The sequence below is a fragment of the Pristis pectinata genome, chromosome 2 (genome assembly GCF_009764475.1).
Source record: "Pristis pectinata isolate sPriPec2 chromosome 2, sPriPec2.1.pri, whole genome shotgun sequence".
Lineage (NCBI taxonomy): Eukaryota > Metazoa > Chordata > Chondrichthyes > Rhinopristiformes > Pristidae > Pristis > Pristis pectinata.
The window spans coordinates 135,662,805-135,681,961 of NC_067406.1; the positions used below are offsets into that span (position 1 = coordinate 135,662,805).

At 40.4% G+C, this 19,157-nt stretch overlaps 1 protein-coding gene across 1 annotated transcript; it reads left to right on the forward strand.

Annotated features, from left to right (window-relative positions):
• Positions 1–8: 8 nt before the first annotated feature.
• ints12 (integrator complex subunit 12) lies at positions 9–12,611 on the forward strand. Its single transcript, XM_052010055.1, has 6 exons — positions 9–310; positions 4,362–4,514; positions 4,834–5,015; positions 6,540–6,699; positions 7,915–8,064; positions 10,812–12,611. The coding sequence occupies exons 1-6, from the start codon at positions 158–160 to the stop codon at positions 11,373–11,375; spliced, it is 1,362 nt and encodes a 453-aa protein (XP_051866015.1). The 5' UTR covers positions 9–157; the 3' UTR covers positions 11,376–12,611.
• Positions 12,612–19,157: the final 6,546 nt, after the last annotated feature.

Here is a 19,157-nt window from a genome sequence, read left to right on the forward strand (position 1 = left end):
TAGGAAGTGGGACCGGAAGGCGTGTACCGCAGATGCTGAGGTGGGGAAGGGTGACACGAAGCCGTAAACTCCCGGGAATCTGGGTCGATGGGGCCGGAGCTGGGGCTGGGCTCGTTAATTATACCCCTGTGCTGATCCCCCTTCACCTCTGCAGGACATGGCTGCTCCCGGTCTGGAGCTGGACCCGCTCTTCCTGAAAGCCCTGGGATACCTGCATTCGAAGAGCAAGGACTCGGCGGAGAAGCTGAAGGCGCTGCTGGACGAGGCCTTGGCCAGAGGCGGCGAGTGCAGCTTTCGGCAGCAGCAGAAGGTACATTGGAAACAACAATAACTGCTGGCTTTTCAAAAAGAACAGAAAGTGTAAATTTGTAGAGTCTGGGGTCGAAGATGAACCAAATGAATTTGAGGGTGGGGTGGTGGATTTAGTATTGGTTTATTATTGTCACTTGTACCGAGGTACAGTGAAAAGCTTGTCTTACAAACTGATCGTACAGGTCAACTCATTACACAGTGCAGTTACATTGAGTTAGTACAAAGTGCATTGATGTAGTACAGGTAAAAACAATAACAGTACAGAGTAAAGTGTCACAGCTACAGAGAAAGTGCAGTGCAATAAGGTGCAAGGTCACAACAAGGTAGATCATGAGGTCAGAGTCCATCTCATTGTGTAAGGGAACCGTTCAATAGTCTTATCACAGTGGGGTAGAAGCTGTCCTTAAGTCTGGTGGTACGTGCCCTCAGGCCCCTGTATCTTCTACCCGATGGAGAGAAGAGAGAATGTCCCGGGTGGGTGGGGTCTTTGATTATGCTGGCTGCTTCACCAAGACAACGAGAAGTGAAGACAGAGTCCAAGGAGGGGAGGCTGGTGTCTGTGTTGGTAGATCGATTTATTATTGTCACATGTACTGAGTACAGTGAAAGACCTGTCTGATGTACTATTTGTACAGATCAATTCATTACACAGTGTATTGAGATAGTACAAGGTAAAACAACAAAATGCAGAATAAAGTGTTACAGTAACAGAGAAAGTGCAGTGTAGGCAGACAATAAGGTTCAAGATCATAAGGAGGTAGATTGTGAGATCAAGAGTCCATCTTATTGTACTAGGGAACTGTTCAGTAGTTTTATAACAGCAGGATAGAAGCTGTCCTTGAGCCTGGTGGTACATGCTTTCAGGCTTTTGCCAGAGAAATCCAAAATTTATTCCCCTGTCTATGATTTCCATACAACATTGGAAGTGGCCATTTTGGCCCATTGAGTCCATGCCAGTTCACAGAGCAATCCCATTCCTCACTTATTTTCCTTGTAACCTAGCCTCCCTACATTCCCATCAACTTTCTCTGGATTCTACTGCCAACCTACATTAGCAGCAATTTACAGTGGTCAATTAGCCTCTGGGATGTGGGATCTGCCTGATGGGAGGGGACAGAGGAGAAGAGAGAATGTCCAGGGTGGGTGGGGTCTTTGATTATGTTGGCTGCTTTACCAAGGCAGTGTAGACAGAGTCCATGGAAGTGAGGCTGGTTTCCATGATGTCCTGAGCTGTGTCCACAACTCTCTGCAGTTTCTTATGGTCATGGGTAGAGCAGTTGCTTTACCAAGTCGTGATGCATTCAGATAGGATGCTTTCTATGGTGCATGTATAAAAATTGACGAGGTTCAAAGGGGACATGTCAAATTTCTTTAGTCTTCTGAGGAAGTAGAGGCACTGGTGTGCTTTCTTAGCCATGGTGTCTTCGTGTTTGGATCAGGATAGGCTTTTGTTGATGTTCACTCCTAGGAACTCTCAATCTTCTTGACAGTAGAAGCTGATAGCAAAGTTGATGAGGTTTACGAGCTCTGCATGGGCGCAGGAAGCGGCGTCAGTGCAGTCATCGATGTAGCAGAGAAAGAGTTAAGGAGCAGTGCCAGGTAGGTTTGGAACATGGATTGCTCCCCATAGCCAACAAAAAGGCAGGCATAACTGGGGCCCATGTGAGTGCTCATGGCTACACCTTTTGGTGTCCGAGATTGACCAAGTGAATTTGAGGGCGGTGTTGAAGTTGGCAGCAAGGTTCCTCCAGCGCTTTGTGTATTGCTGGAAATTCACAGCAGGTCAGTTAGCATCTATGGAGAGTCACAGAGTCATACAGCGCGGAAACAGGCCCTTCGCCTCAACTCGTCCATGCTGGCCAAGATGCCCATCTAAGCTAATCCCATTTGGCCTCTAAACTGTTTCCTATCCATGTACCTGTCCAGCTGTCTTTTAAATGTTGTTATTGTACCTGCCTCAAGCCACTGGGGAGAAGAGATTCAGATCGATCACCCGTAAGCTTTTGTTAAAATGAATGGGGAGGGGGTGAAGATTTCCTCCGGTTGGAGGGGGTCATTAATTTCTAACTTCACTGAAAGGGCAAACTTAGGCTAAGCTTCTTTGTTCAGGTGGTCTTCATATCATATAATGCTTTTCCACAAAAATAATCATTGAGACACAGACCAGCCAAGCAAAAATTGGATAAATACTGGAAGCTGGATATAGGGGGAGTAAACACAGCACACAGTGGCACAGCTAGTAGAGCTCTGATGACGCAGATCGGGAGCTGTCTGTGAGGAATTTTCATGTTCTCCCTGTGACAATGTGGATTCCCTCTGGGTGCTTCAGTATCCACCCACATCCCAGATATCTTGGTTGGTAGGCTAATTAACCACTGTAAGTTGCCCCCTAATGTAGGTTGGTAGTAGAATCTGCAGGAGGTTGATGGGAATGTAGGGAGGCTTGGTTACAAGGAAAATAAGTGGAGGAGTGGGATTGCTCTGTGAGCTGGCAGAGAATGGGCCAAAATGGCCACTTCCTATGTTGTATGGAAATTATGGACAGTGGAATAAATTTTGGATTTCTGACAAAGGACCAATATAGATGCCGTAAACCAAATAGCCTCATTTTGTGCAGTAACTTTCTAGGAGTTGGGTCCAAATTGGTATTGCTGTAGTAAGAACTGGTGGGGATTCAGTGGGCTGAATAGCTTCCTTCTTCGCAAACATGATTCTTTATGATCTCAACTGAACTTCAATTCAACTGTCATATGACAACAACCAAACATTTGGGCATACACATTCAAACATTTGGATGTAGTGATCTGAAAAGTTTGTCCCAAAAAAGTCACTGCATCAGAGATTGAACAGAAAGGAGAGGAGTAAAGTTGAAGGCCCTTTATTTTTAAATAGTGGCCCCCTATGTTAGATTTCCCATAAGAGAAAATGTCCTCTCTACATCCACCTTGTCAAGATCCCCATGTTCTAAACAAAAGTCCCCTTTGTTCTAAACTCCAGCAGATACTAATCTAGCAGATTTGTCCTTTCCTCATAAGACAACCCATCCATTCCTGAAATTGTTCTTGTTAAACCTTTCCTGAATTGCTTCCAATGCATTGACAACCTTAAACAAAGGAATCAGTACTGTATGCAGTACTCCAGGTGTGCCCTGCATAACTGAAGCAAAACATCCACACCTGTGTGCTCAATTCTCCTCAACAAACATTAACTTTCTGTTAGTCTTCAGAATCAGATTTATTATCACTGACATATGACTTGAAATTTGTTTTGCAGCAGCAGTACAATGCAAAGACATAAAATCTATAAGTTACAAAAATAAATAGTGCAAAAAAAGAATAATGAGGTAGTGTTCATGGATCGTTCTGAAATTGATGACAGAGGGGAAGAAGTTGTTCCTGAATCATTGAGTGTGGGTCTTCAGGCTCCTGTACCTCCTCCCTGATGGTAGTAACGAGAAGAGGGCATGTCCTTGGATGGTGAGGGTCCTTGATGATAGATGCTGCCTTCTTGCGACACTGCCTCTTGAAGATATCCTCAGTGTGGGGAGGGTTGTGTCCATGATGGAGTGGCTGATTTTATAACCCTCTGCAGCCTCTTGCGATTCTGTGCATTGGAACCCTACCGGGCTGTGATGCAACCAGTCAGAATGCTGTCCATTGTACATCTATAGAAACTTGTAAGAGCCTTTGGTGACATACCAAATCTCCTCAAACTCCTAATCTTGTAGAGCCACTGGTGTTCTTCCTGCATATTTGCTGTACGTGCGTGCTAGATTTTTGCGAATCATGCACTGGGGGACACAGATACCCCTGCATTCCCAGAGTTCTACAATCTTACCATGTAGATAAAGTGCATTTTTTTATACTTCCTGCCAAAGTGGGCAGTTTCACACTTTCCTATATAGTACTATCCTATATCTGCTGGATATTTTCCCCCTAAATTAACATCTATATTCTTTTGTAGCCTCCCTAATTCTCCTTTACAACTTGGTTTTTGAAACAGTGTCAAACCTATGATTTTTTTAAATGTGTGTATCCCCCCTTGCATAGGAAGTTGAAACACCCAAGGTAACTGCTGGTTCCAAATCCAGTTCAGCCAAGCAGGAGTCTAAAGTGTCCTCATCTCTGACATCTGGCAATAATGGAAAGTCCAGTTCCAGTGAGAAAACCAAGAAGGAAACTGAGAAGAGGCCAGCTGAAAAGGTAAAGATTGCTAACTTGTATCTGGAGCTTTAGGTCTTTGTATAGTAAATGATTTGTGTATACAAGAGGGAGTTCAGCTTATTTATCACTTGAAGCAGTTGAAATGTTGGAGTATTATGACTGAAATTTGATCTGGCACATATGTGAACCATTAAATGTACAGTTTGCCCTGAAGTAACTTTGTTAACAAAATAGTTAAAAAAACATTAACTTGAGTCATAATTGGATTTGATTCTAAATTGGTATTTTCTGTCAAACATAGCAAGTCTTTAAAAAATAATTCTAATAAATTAACTCTAAATGTTTCCAATTTTGAAAGGTTAAACTGGACACTCAGGAAGGAATCGACCCCCAGAAAAAGTCCAGGCTGGAGAAGCCAGAGAATCGATCTTCCCCAATCACTGTTCAATCCAGCAAAGACCTGCCAATGCCTGACCTGCCTGGCTTTGAGAGTGCAGAGGACTTTGCCATGGAAATGGGATTGGCGTGTGTGGTGTGCCGGTATGAGAGATTTTTCATTGTAAATCATTTCCCCAAAGTGTTGGACATAGGATTGCAAAACCAAGCATATTACTCAGGTGATGCAAGTTTAGAAGAAAGATGGGAAATTTGGACTAGGGCTCAGAGAAGTGATTCATTTATCTTTTTACAGTCACGTGTTTTATTCTTGTTCTCGGTCTTTACAATTTTAATTTTTGTATGCATGCTTTATAATGAAAGTGCCTATGTAAGTGTTTCACCCATTTGTATGTTCCCATGTTATGCAATGATAACACAAGTAAAATTGTTGGAATTATTTGAAGCAATTTTATTTTGTGCTGAGGTAATTGTGGGTTACCATGTCAGGGCAGATAAAATGAGATGAATATCTCTCTCATACTTGCCTGACATACCAGTGTTTCCGAGACAGACATACAAAATCAATGATTTTCCTCACAACATCAAATTATTTGCAAAAAAAAGCCTTTGTTCTCAACCAAAGTTCGGAAGCTAGTGAGAAGATAAAACATTTGATAAGTGATCGAAAAATACAAAATGTACATAGAATTAAAAGTATGAAATCGGTACAACTCTGAAGTAGACCATTTGATGTAGCTGTGCTGATTCCTTAAAGAGCAAATGAGTAAGACCCATTCCTGCAACTCTCCTATAGCCATGTCATTTATTTTCCCACAAATGACGGTCCTGATTGACTCTGTTTCAACCACCCTTCCACATGTGTGTCTGTATGGTTTCTGGAACAATAAAATAAACAACTGTGCGTGCAATGCATGGTAAATTATAGAATAACATTGTGGATATTTCATAACTGATGCTAAACATAATTTCAAAGCTAATTATAGACTAGCCTCTTTACAAAGTCTAGTTTCAACATCTTCCCCAACTAATCTTTGAACGTCAGCTCAGTAATTTTAGTTGGGCTCTGATGCCCGATGACAAAGGAAGGTATAGAAAGCTGGTAAAGTTCAATGCAACAAGTTGCAAGGTGCAGATATAGTCCTTTTTTTGCTGCCTTCATTGATGGAATTTTTATCTGGATGCTGTAACAGCTCTGTGTAAAACAAGTGGACTTGCTTCATTACTAAGCTTGCAATATCAATGATAACAAGTTTATCTAAATATGAAGTGCAGAAAATATTCAGCATGTCACACTGGCCAGTAATCAAATTTCAAGGTGCATGGTATCTTCAGATGTTTCTGATGAGCTCCTTTTGGCTTTTACTATGCCTGTCAATTAAGACACATTCTCAGGCACTTCTCTTAGTTGGCATCTTTCACAGTTTTGCAGTTGGAATAAAATACTCAGCATTTGATTAATCTATTCTGTAGCCAGATGATCCACTTCATTTCTACTTCTGAGAGTCAAGTGCAAATATTCAGTGACTCTAATGTGAGGATGCAAAGTAAGGAAATAACTTGTACATAATGAAATACATCAGTGATAGGAGGATACACTTTTATAGAATAAGATACTTTGTCTTTTTTTTAGTGAAACTAATCATTGGTAAAATAACTTGCTTTTAGCCAGATGACTGTTACATCGGGTAATCAGCTGGTTGAATGTCAAGAATGTCATAACCTCTACCACCAGGACTGTCATAAACCCCAAGTGACGGACAAGGATGTGAATGATCCACGGCTGGTATGGTATTGTGCCCGCTGTACAAGGCAGATGAAGAAAATGGTAAGACCTTCTCTTCCAATTGGCACATGTAAATGCACCAGAATGTCTTAGTATTGATCTTGGCAGATATGTCATCTTTTAGGTGATTTTGATGAGGTGTGGAACATTTTGGAGTCAAAAATTTGAGTGTTTTGAATTTGTAATTTCACCACACGAGGAGATGAGAGGATGATTTTACTCCTGAACTTTATGAATCAGAAACATCTCAATTTGACATTTTCAACAGTGTGGGGAAAAAATGAAAAACTGGAGGGAAAAGTACCCAATTCTATTCATAAGTAACCCCAACAATTATGGTGAGCTGAAGTCAAGTTGTTTCCGAATGATATACTGATGGGTAAGACAAATTGTTTGTCTGGCCAGCTTCAGGTTGGGAGGGACATAATGAATTTACTTTTTTTTTTGAAAAGCAGTATAGAGGCACTGGCGAAATGTCAAAAAGAAAATTCAAAAGTGATGCAAGAGTCTCGGGGGGGGGGGGGGGGGGGGGACTTGCGAACCAGGTCTGAAAACTAAGGATTATCCTGATTAGAGGTTTTTAAGATTGTGAAAATATGCTCAACCCAAAGAAGATATTTTCACTTGTGGGTGAAATCAAATACAAACTATCCAGGAAGGAGCTTGGGAGAACTTTTACCTAGGTTATTACTTAGGCGATTAGAATGTGGAACTCATAGATAGAAGAAATAGTTCTGACAAGAAGCATATATGGATTTAAGGGTAAAATGTGCAAACATATGAAAGAGAAAAAAAGGGGTTATATGAAAATTAGGTGAGAAATTTGGACTTCGATGAAATATTCTCATACAGGCATGCTGAATGCTCTACTCTGCTGTCTGTTGTTGAGGGGAAGGGGAGAAAATGGAAAACAGATGTCTATCTTTAAATTAGCTGGTCATTAACCCATCTAGTGGGATGATCGGAGATGCAGATTCCTTTCTTTTCCTAAAAATAAGCTAACTGAGGCTGACAACTCCTTGAATAAAAAGAAAACACAGAAAAATGGACCTTTCAAAATGTTGTCTATGGGTTTAGTGAAATAAAATTGTCCAGAATTCCAGGTCAATATGATGGTGCAAATTGGAACAGTTGGAAATTTTTGATTGGATATTTAAACATTGAAGGCAATCCAAGTGTTCCCCTCCTGTTTGTTTTTGCACAAAAATAACTTCTCTAACATGTATGTTCATTAAAGAATCTTTTCTTATTATATAGGCACAGAAGACACAAAAGGCTGCTCCAAAAGCTTCCAGTTCAGTTGCTAACACCACTCCATCAGTTAAAGATCCATCAGTGAAAAAGCCTGACTTGAAGCTGAAACAAGAAATGACCACATTTCAGGCTTTCAAAAGAGCTGAAGTAAAGGTACAGTAACAGCCTCTTGTATTGGATGGCCAGCTAAAATTATTGCTGTTTCAACTTGTACCCTGTTTCATTTCCATTAAAGGAAGTATATGTTGTATGTGCCAAGGAGGTAAATTAGATGGGCCTTTTCATACAGTTACTCTTAATTCATGATAGTAGAGGATTCCTTTATTTAGTGCAGAATTAACTTGGAGTCATCAGGGGCTGGCTGTAAGAGAGAAGTAATATTGTAGCAGTCAATCTTCCAGAAAGTTGCACCCTAACAGTGGTCTCCAGATAAAGCAGGATTGAGGGAACCAGATTTGTAAGAAATGAGATTATTCCCAGTAATTTTATTTGTAATTGTGTAAAATTTGCAGTTCAGAGAGGTACTTTTAAAGCAATACTTAAAGGATGTTAGGTATATTTCCTGAGAATCTTCAAAGCCTTGCTATCAAAATGTGGAAGACAATTATTACATTAGTTATCAAAGCCAAAACCTCTAAATTGTGGGCCTAATTCATACCCTCAACTGCTTTAAAGTTGATTTGATACCTAGCAAGGTACAAATGTGATTGATTTATTTGAAAATGCATTACAGATTATTGTATCCCATATAGAGCTGCTACATGTGGATATTGGAATTGTGATTTAGAAGAAATTAGGGTTCTTGCATATCACATGCTGTCCTAAAAAAAATCTCCTCTGATAACTTGTGCATTCATTACCAGGCAATAGAGCATAGCTAACTCTAGTATGCTATAGTTGAGAGTGAAAACACCACATTGTTTTATTGAGTAATTCTTTTGATATTGTTGCTGGTGACGGTACTTGTTTATTGTGGGGAAGGGCTCAAGGAAACATTATACGGTCAGATAGATAAACCTGCACCATGAAATTTAGGAAGAAGTGGAGAAGACCCTTGGGGCTAAATGGGTGAAAAGGGAAAGATGCTGCTTTGGAGGGGTTTAAAAATCCCTTCCATAGAGCTATCCAGCATATATTCAGTGTTTGGAGGACTTGAATGGTAATTCTCAGAGAGAAGGGTTTGTTGAGCTGTTCGAGATGGGAACTGAGCACTACTCTTTAACAACTTTTTATTTGTTTCTAACCCCTGTTTTAATTAAAATGAGAAAGTAGGTAAAGAAATATTCAATATGGAATATTCAAGTCACCCATGATATTTGCATATTGTTCTACATGCCACATAGTGAGGGCCATTCAGCTTGGTGCTCATGCTAGCTTGTTCCTAAAGGAATCTTAAAATCACTCTTGCATTCCTGCTGTCTCCTCATAGCCCAGCGTTACCTCTGCCCTTGATTTTCTTTTCCTCCTCAAAGGCAGTTAGAAGTTTCTTACAAGGATCCATTGAGAAAATAATAAAGAACATTTAAATTACACACACACGTTGTAAAAAGAAATCCACAACTCCAGTGTCCCTTGTAACAGAGCCTTGTCAGTTAAACATTGAAAGCTAATGTTGGTGTGTGTTTCTTTATTGCTGTTTTGTCCTGTTTGTATTTTGTGGACCTGGACAAAACCAAGTTCAATTGGTTTCTGTAGCTTAAGGTTTGTGGAGACAGGAATTTAATCTTTACCTCTGGTTCCTAAAGGTCTGTGGAATGCACCTCTAGTTAAGAGCTTCAGCTTTAATATGGTCCATTTCATTACATTTCTAAAATTGATTGCTCACCACAATGAAAGATCCAGTCAGACAAAATGATTTGAGTATATTTGGATCAGTTTATGTCGCTGTCGAAACATCACACTCACCAACTTCTCAGTTTGTATCAAACTGAAGTCTCCTATTACATATGTTACTTGTTTTCAATACTTATTTAAATTTTTCCTTCAAATGGACCATTGTTAGAAACTTTCAATTGTATTTCATTGCGTTGAGCAAAAGATGGAGCTAACCTCAATGGTTATGGTCTGGAACTCACTGCTTGTATGTGTTTGAAGCATTCAGTCAGGATCTTCAAAAAGAATTGTCTATGTAACTGAGGGAAGATAATAGGCAGGATTACAGGGAAAGAGCAGGAAACTTTTCCACAGATGATCAACATGGGCTCAATGGGTCAAATGACCTTGTGTGTTGTTGTGATTCTTTGATCACAGGTTGATCGCTTTTTGTTTTGGGCTATGGCTGAAAGAATAGTTAAAATATTTGCTTTTCAAACAATGATCAAGGACAAAACAGTATTTATCCTTCTCTCTAGTACCTGTTGACCTATATTGGGCCCTAGTCTCTTAACATCTCAGTTTTTAAAATTCTCATTCTTTAGTTCAAGTCACTCCATTGCCTCACTCCACCATATCTCTGTAACACCTCCATTTTATAACTCTTCAAAATTTTTGCCTACTTCCAATTCTGGCTTCTTGTGCTTTCTGTTCATTGCCCAACAGGTGGTCATACCTGTAAGGATCTAGGTTACAATTTCTGGAATTCCTGCTCCCACTTTCTCTCAAATTTTAATACCCATCTTCAAACCTATTACCTTTCACTAAGCTTTGTCTTACCTATCCTAATTCTGCTGCTTTTGGCCCTGTGTGTTAGTTTAATCTTATTACACTTCCATAAAGAACCTTGAGGCATTTTGTTTTACTAATGGTCCTTTATAAACTGTAACTAATGTAACCAATTTGTCAGGGGTGAAGTTTAAAATGTTCTCTGTATAAAAAGTCTCAGCTGCAAGTGTTATATTTTCATCCTGCCCAATACTGCTCTTTTATAGTTTAAGGCAATTTTACTTTTCATTATTTTTCAGACTTCCTCATCTGCTTCTGGGAATTCCACCAATTCTAACACCACCTCTTCTTCTGTTAGTGGTCTCACAGGATGGGCTGCCTTTGGAGCTAAAACATCTACTGCAGCACCTTCCACAGCTAAACTGGGGTCAACTGTACAAACTGCCAGTGGGAAACCTACTGCACCCTCCTCAAATCAGAAAGCAGTGGGTCTGTCTGGACTGGCACCTTCCAAGGCAAGCCTGGGGTCTAAAACGGCCACGGGCACTAACTCTGGCACTGGACCTATAAAGCCACCTCCACCCCTAACACTGGGGAAACCGAGTCTTAACCGATCATCTAGCACTGACAATGTCAGCAAAGTGGGTTTAACAGGGCCAGGCAATAGTGCTGGCCAGGCTAGCAGTGGGAATGGAGGGAGCACTTCTACCAACAGTGGTGGTAACAATGGGGCCAAAGCACCGTCTGATGCCAGCAACTCTTCTGTCGTTAAGTTGCCGACATCTCAAGAGTCTCAGCTTAATGCTATGAAAAGGCTCCAGATGGTTAAGAAGAAAGCTGCACAGAAGAAGCTTAAAAAGTGAATGCAAATGGGCCTGAACGGTTGTGGTTCTCTGTTGTCTTTCTACAGAGGAAAGCAGGCACCTCATCCTTGCCAAGGAGGCCAACAAACTTGCCCTTGGATTTACACATTTTCTAAGATTTTCATTTGTGAGAAGAGCACAGATCTTTCTCTTGCCTCAAAAGGCCCCATGAAACACACTTAGTGTTATGTTATTGAGAGAAGATTTATGTTGGTCTCAGTGGCCTTGATCAAGAGCTGCAGCATTAAAAGGCTTATGAGCACAAGGCTGAGGAAATTAAGAGATTACACTGTTACATGGCAGAAAACTTCAATAAGTTTATAATTCAATTAATTTTATAACTTGCCATTTTTAACAAAATTGACTTGCTGGCCTTTTCCATTTTTAAAAAAAAATCTTTCGTAGATCACTGATTCAGGTTCTGTCTCGTACACTTTCAAGCAATCTGAAAGGAGCTTAATTAGAGACCCAATTCTGATACCAGCAGCCACAGATCTTGGTCATTCGTTAACTTACAGGAGACAATGTCCTTTATGTGGCATGCAGAACAAAGTAACAGAAGTCTTCTTTCTAAGCTTGTTCTAGTTTCCTTGCAGCCACAGAAAACCTTTCCTTTAAAAGATTTAGCAAAAATTCTCAACAGGCCAAAAATGCTCTGCACTTCTCAAAACAAATCTCAAAAAAATGTTGAGTGAGAGACCAGTTTACTGTGACATTCAAAAACCAGGGAGGTTTGAATTCTGTGTCAAATGGACCTGTTCACATATGTTGTCTTGTGTATATATTACTGTTAATGGAGATGGCATCTCCATTTGGTGTGTTGCACTGGTATTGAAAAAGAATTAAAGTCAAACCTTGTAACTTCAATTCATGGAGCACCTTTCTTATTAGTCCCATTACATATTTTCATGGCCTCTTCTTGAATTGTTTTAATTTTTAAGTGATGATCAGTAGGTAAAACCCAAATGTGAATTTCAAGGAATAAACCTATAAATGCAACACTGACAAATGTAAGTGATTATTCATCCTCTGCATCCCATTCTAATATTTATTTAAATATGGCCTATTAACGTTCATCTGCCTTTGCTCCATATAACTCAGTATCAACATTATACACAATTCATTAACTTTTGTCTGTAGGAATTAGTGCTTCCATCTTTTAACCCTGAATGACTTGGCTCTAATTTTCTGATTATTCCCTCTTCTAGATTTCTGCACAGGAGAAAATAAAGTCTTTGTCCCTGATCTACGGAATCCATTTAATGACTTGCATTTATATTGCATCTTTCCCATTGTCCCATAGGATCTTGCAGCTGATGTGTGTACACTGTTATATTGTAGGAAGCATGAAAGCTAAATTGTACAAAACAATCCCGAGAATAATGATCAGATAATATCTTAATGTCAAAATGAAGGATGACTATTGAACAAAATCCCAACAGGATCTCCTGTACTCTTTGTAGGGCCTGCATAATTGAACCTCCACCTAAGAACAACCAGGTCTACAGTCTAACATTTTGCCTAAATGAAGACACCTCCATCTGTATAGCATCTCTTCAGTGCTGCAGTGCCGTTTCATATTAATGTAATTGGAGAGGGACTTGGAGCAGATGACTCTGTTTCAGGAGGAGAGGGTGCCAATATATGCAAATGTTAACCAATGTCTACCTTGATGGTGCAATTTAAGGCTGATGTGTAGGAAGGTCTTGGTTTGAACCTGAATTGGCTGATCAAATTGTCTAGCAGTGGATTTGACAGAATAGCTCATTGATTTGGCTCTTGATTGCCATCCACTGGCCCCTTTTGAAACTGCAAGGTGAAAACCAGATCAGGACCAGCTGTGATGTGGACACTGTGTTTGAGTAGTCCACAGATGTTAGGAGTCATGCCAGCAGGAACATTGTCCCAACAAGAATTCACTGCTTTCAGGAGCTGCTATTAACGATGGAGAAACAAAAAACCTGCTGATGGTAGAAATCTGAAATGAAGCAGAAAATGCAAGGAAATAATCAGCAGGTCAGGCAGCATCAGTGGAGAGAAAATTCTGACTAGTGCTGAAGAAAGGTCTGAATTGTTGTCTCTTTGTACATTAAAAACTGCCTGATCAGCAATCATTTGCCTTCTCCCTTGGTTCCCAACTGCCGAAGTTACACATTGCTGGAAATACTCAGCAAGTCAGGCAGTATCTGTGGAAAGAGAAACAGTTAATGTTTTGGGTGAAAGACCTTTGTCAGAACTTATTGAAAAAGAAGGGATTGTTGGATAAAATGCCAGTCAGATCTCCCCTACTCTTTGTAGTAGTGCCCTGGATTCTTCATGTTTGCCTAAGAGCAAGCATACCTCAGCTTAATACCTCAGCTTAATACGTCATTTTAAAGTAGATTCCTCCATCAGTGTAGTATCACCTCACTGAGTTCTGATGAAGGATCTTCAACCTCAAATATTAGTTGTTTTCTTTCCACTCGTGCTGCCTGACCTACTGAGTATTCCCAACATTTCCTTTTTATTTCAAATTTCCAGCATTTACAGTTTTTTTTTTTCTAATTTTCAGCCACACCATGACAGCAGCTTTCCATCATCTTGCCCCAGTGCAATCCAGAACCAAGAGGTTTGGTTGGTTGCTATTAAACTGTTCCTACTCTCAATTGCTAACTTACAAAACTTACCAAAAAAATAGGGATAGAACAGGATTCTATCCCTCTTTTTGGTAAGTTTTGTAAGTTAGCAATTGAGAGTAGGAACCACTGCAGAATTTTGTGTTAAAAGGTGAAAACTGCTGGAAAGTGATAATAAACCAGTCAAGGCCTCTTTTTCCAACAAAGGCTGGTGAAATGGATTCTGATCTGTTGACCCTTATCAGAACTTTTTCAGTTACATCATCATTTGACTTCTTCACAGGTGAACAGCAGTCTCCTTTGATTATTGTCTTAACATGTGAGAAGATCAACATTAATATTTCAAATAAACAGAAGATAGTTTTAAACCTTCTGGGATTTTGCATTCACTCTTCTATTTTTGCATACTTCCTGACATACTTCCTGACACCATCCTGAAATGACCTTTCACTGGTTTAAACCTAGCTTCCCACTTCTACACTCAATTCTACAACCAATTGTTGTAATTAATAACAATGTTCTGGATTTATTGCATTCCCTTACGTTCTGGTATCTCACTGTAAGTTGAATCTCCTTTCTGATCAGAAATCTCAAATTTTCCATAATGTTTCCTCAAATATTTCTGGGTTTGACTCCTTTTCAAGACCTGCCTTTTTAACCAATGTGGGTTGGTCATGCATTGGTTTATTTCCTGTATGTTTTGTTTCTCAAAAGTGTAATTTGATACTCGTGTATACTGAAGGATTTCTGCAATGCCAGAGGCAGCTTTTAGGTGAAATATTAAACTGAGGCCCTGTCTGCCCCCTCAGGTGAACACAAAAGATCCGATGTCCCTACTGAAGAGCAGAGGATTTATCCCTGGTAGATGAAAATCAAACAGCTGCAGATGCTGAATATCTGAAATAAGCACAGAAAATGCTGGAAACACTCATCAGGTCAGGCAGCATCTGTGGTAAGAGAAAAAGTTAAGGTTCCGACAAAGGGCCTTGGATCTGAAACATTCTCCAGATGCTGGCTGGCCTGTTGAGTTATTCCTGAAGTCTTGTCCAGTATACACTCACTCCAGCGAAACTGTAGATTTAGGGGTCTATCAGCTTGCTGCTCTATGCAAATTGGATGCCACATTTCCAACCATTACATCAGTGACTACACTTCAAAATAATTTCATGGCTTTTAAAGTATTTTATGATCCCCGAAAGGAATGAGAAAAGAAAGATAAAAGTCTACCTTAAATCTCAGACAGTGAATTAGTGGGTATGTTTCTTGGGTCTCAGGAAATTAATGGAATCCATCAGCATGAGTCAAATCAAGTTGAGTTTATTGTCACGTGCACAAGTACAGTAACGTATGGGTACAATGAAAAACTTTCAGCGGCATTACAGGCATGTGGATTCAAACAAAACACGGAACATAACTTATGCAAGACTGTGAAGAAGAAGACTTTTGCAGACAGGGCAAATGTTCCTTGTACCTCCCCAACAGTGTAAATGTGGTATCCTGAATTTCTGTCAGTGTTTAACAGCACAGCCAATTTTTTATTTTTATTCCTGAAACGGAATGCTAGCATCGCTAGCAAGGCTGTCATTTGTGCCCATCTCAAATATTCTTGAGATGCGGTTGAGTGAGTCACCATCTCAAACGAGAGCCTCCCACAAAGCTCCAACAGCGGCGATAAAGGAATGTATTGTATTTCCAGTAGCATTATGTGCTGCTTGGAACAGATCGTGTAAATTCTGTTGTTTCCTTGTCCTAAATGGTGGAGGTTGCAGGTTTGAGAGGTGCTATCAAAAAAGCCTTGTCAAGTCCCTGGAATGCAATCTACAGATGGTGTGTGCTAATACCTGCAGTCTGAATCATTCCTGCTGCTGAAATATTTTAGCTGGTGAGCAAGATGTAGGAGGAGAGGCTTCTGGACTACCAGCTGATATGATGAGTGCTAATTCTGTGTCACCTTCAACTGAAGCAGAAATCACATCATATAAATGTTGTCTGCTTTTGTAGGTAAAAGCTGCTCCATGTAAATGACACACATTAATGGGTTGGAGAGGAATTTTTGCTAACGGGTCCTGGGTTTTCTGGCTTTTGCCTCTCCTGGGAGACTGTATGAGAGTGAGAAGGTGCTGAAGGAAGTGTCTGGTCAGGATACAACAGCTACAATAAGTAAGGAATAAAAACAGAAAATGCTGGGATCGTTCAGCAGGTCACGGACAGGATCTGGAAAGGGAAGCAAGTTAATGTTTCAGGGCAAAGAGCCTTTGTCAGCAGTAAGTGAGGGTAAGGTTTGATGGACTAGCTGACCAACTTTGTATGCAAAACTTGTTCTAAACTTTTAATCTGAAAAAGGTTGTTATTATATTCAGCCATGGGTGATGTTATAGTGCGTTATGTCAAGAAATGTTCTGGAGGATGGAGAAAATGCTTCAAGGACATTTTCAAAGTCTCCTTGTGGAATGTAACTGATTCACCAGAATCCCAGTCCCATGACTTAAAGAAGAGGAATAGCATCCAGGAAGGCACTAAGCATTTTGAGTTTCTCCAACAGTAGTACATGGAGGCCATGCACAAACAGCTGAAGGAGCATACAACATCCGTAACTACCCATTCACCTGCTTCATAGAGCAGCAGCTGCCTCCCCTGTGACATAGTCTATGGATTCCACCTCAGAACCCATAGAGTGGAATAGAAACAAGTCTTCACTGACCCTGCAGGACTGCTGAAGAAGGCAATGTCAGCAAAATAGTGTCAGCATCTGAAACCTCACCCATGTCTTCAAACAGCAAATCACACCTCCAACACACTCTCAGTGCTACGGTGGGAGAGTTGGCCTGGATTATATACTCAAGTCCCATCACTGGTCTTAAACACATAGTCACCATGTCTCCCACATAAACCATGAAACATCTATGGGGAATGGGCAACAGTTTTCATGGAAAATATTTGTCCAATGTTTCCTTGCTTGTTTATAAGTGTGAGGGTAAATCTAGATGCCACATTCATTGGATCCTTGCTTTCCTCTCCATAGTTCAAAGATGCACTATGACTTCATAAACTTTTTGACCAACTCCATATCCAACCTCTCCCCTCGTGCCACAGTCGCTGTGACTGACCACAAATGGCAACTCCAACACTGTGACCAAGGTGCATTATCCTCATCTTCATACATGGATAACGTAAAGTTGTGCATAATGCACCTTGGTCAGAATTCTGGAGTTGCCATTTATACTGCAAATGGCAATTGGTTACTTCTGCATTAAATAACAGGCTCATAATGTGGGCCTTGGGAACAACGCCTTGACTTTGGCCATATTGGATATGAAGGTGCTAAGATTAAAGGGAGTCTTAATTGCAAGTTCATTGATGCAATACATTTTTTTGTACAGCAGATCTGCTCTTAGTATTCTCGGAATAGATTTTTTATGTAAAGCAATGGAGTGAGGGGGTAGAAATTTAGTACTTTTGGCAGGGCAGTTGAATGGACACATAAAATACACAGTGAGTCAGGCAGCATCTGTGCAGGGAGAAACAAGTTAATATTTCAGGTTGATGACTTTACACCGGGCATTTAGATGAATGTTCACCATCCTGATACATTAACTCTTGTGTTGTGGTTGAAATGTCATTCGGAGACCGAAGCTATAGATGTAACAAGCCTTTATCAATCTCAGTATAAACATACATATAGATGAGATAAGATGTAAGAGTCTTGGCAAGAATACATTCAGTCTATACCTCCTAGATGCAATACTATATGACAGTGATTGACATCAAACGTGCTTATGGCAAATTTGGTAGTTGGGTAGATAGTTGGGACCTCCCAAAGGCCTCTGCATAAATTTGGGACAGAGGCCCCCTTGGTATTACTGTTTCAATGATGCCAATTCTAAGATGTTTAGTAGTCCTGATATCTGGTCCATTCTTATCTGCTTTCTGCAAATGGCTGTTTTCCGCCATCTAATATATTTACTATACATTCATCTATTGTTCCCGCTTATCCTGATCTCGTCAGTGTGTGGGCTTAGTTGGGACTCTCAAGGGGTTAATTAAAATCCAATCAATAGCCCTTAGTCTCATCTGCCTCATTAAGTGTCCCGCACATTTGGCCACATGGTCACGTGGCATTTGCCCTGTCCCAATATTGAACAAAGATGTAAAAAATTTACATGTTGAGCAAAGAATCATTGTCTGCATAAACATCCACTCTGGAACCACTTGTGTCAAGTGGCTGCCCTCTGTGTAAACATTACAGCTGCTATCCTAATAGAGAGTGATCTCTGATTACACAGCTACACCACGTGAGTTCAAAGCCAATCACAGATTGTAAGTTTCAATATAAGTATGGTTCAATGGAAGTAGTTTTAAGGCTGATTCTTGATGTATTAACCGTATACCCTCTGACTTTGTCTCTCTGCTGCCTAGCATTCTGTTTCTCTCTCCACAGAGGTTACCTGACCTGCTAAGCTTTTCCAGCATTTCTGGTCTTATTTTAGACCTACAGCATCTACAATTGTTATGCGTCTCACATAAAGTATAGATAGGCAGATGTGCACAATGATTTACTGGGAGGAGTGCATACCCTGCTGCTTTCTCCCTCACACCCATCTGAGTGTGGAGACAGAAAGAGAAGCTGTTGATGGAGATACTCTGGTTATGGCTGGGTGGGAAAAAGCACAGCAAAGTAAGTGCAGCTTCACTGAGTTAGACCTCGAAGAAGAATGGTATAGTCGACCACATGAAGGGCAGCAGAGAGGAAACACACAAAGCTGAGGATAATGCACCCTGGTCACAAAGCTGGAGTTGCCGTCTGTGATCAGTTGTTACCATTCTGGTGCTAGAATCAAGGTCAAAAATGGAGTTGGGCAAAAAGTTTGTGAAGTGCCTGGACATCCTTGAACTTTGGAGAGGAAAGCAAAGACCCAGCAAACATGGCATCTGGGTTTACCTTCACGTTTATTAACGAACAAGAAAAGGTCAGACAAATATTTTCCATGAAAGTCAATCCCCTGACATGGAACTCACTGAACCTTTTGCAGTCAAATGCTTCCTGCAAAAGAGATGTTTAATGCAAACACGTATTTGTTTATTGTTTTTAAAGAGGAGCACAGTTGCCCAACTGCTGCTTAACAGCTCCAGCTACCAAGGTTCATTTCAGACTTCCGGTGTTGTCTGT

Excerpts from the sequence above, each read along its gene's own strand:
- ints12 (XM_052010055.1), top strand. The coding sequence starts at position 158 with ATGGCTGCTCCCGGTCTGGAGCTGGACCCGCTCTTCCTGAAAGCCCTG. Across the intron at positions 311-4,361 it reads GCTTTCGGCAGCAGCAGAAG|GAAGTTGAAACACCCAAGGT; the intron begins GTACATTGGAAA and ends CCCCTTGCATAG. Across the intron at positions 5,016-6,539 it reads TTGGCGTGTGTGGTGTGCCG|CCAGATGACTGTTACATCGG; the intron begins GTATGAGAGATT and ends ACTTGCTTTTAG.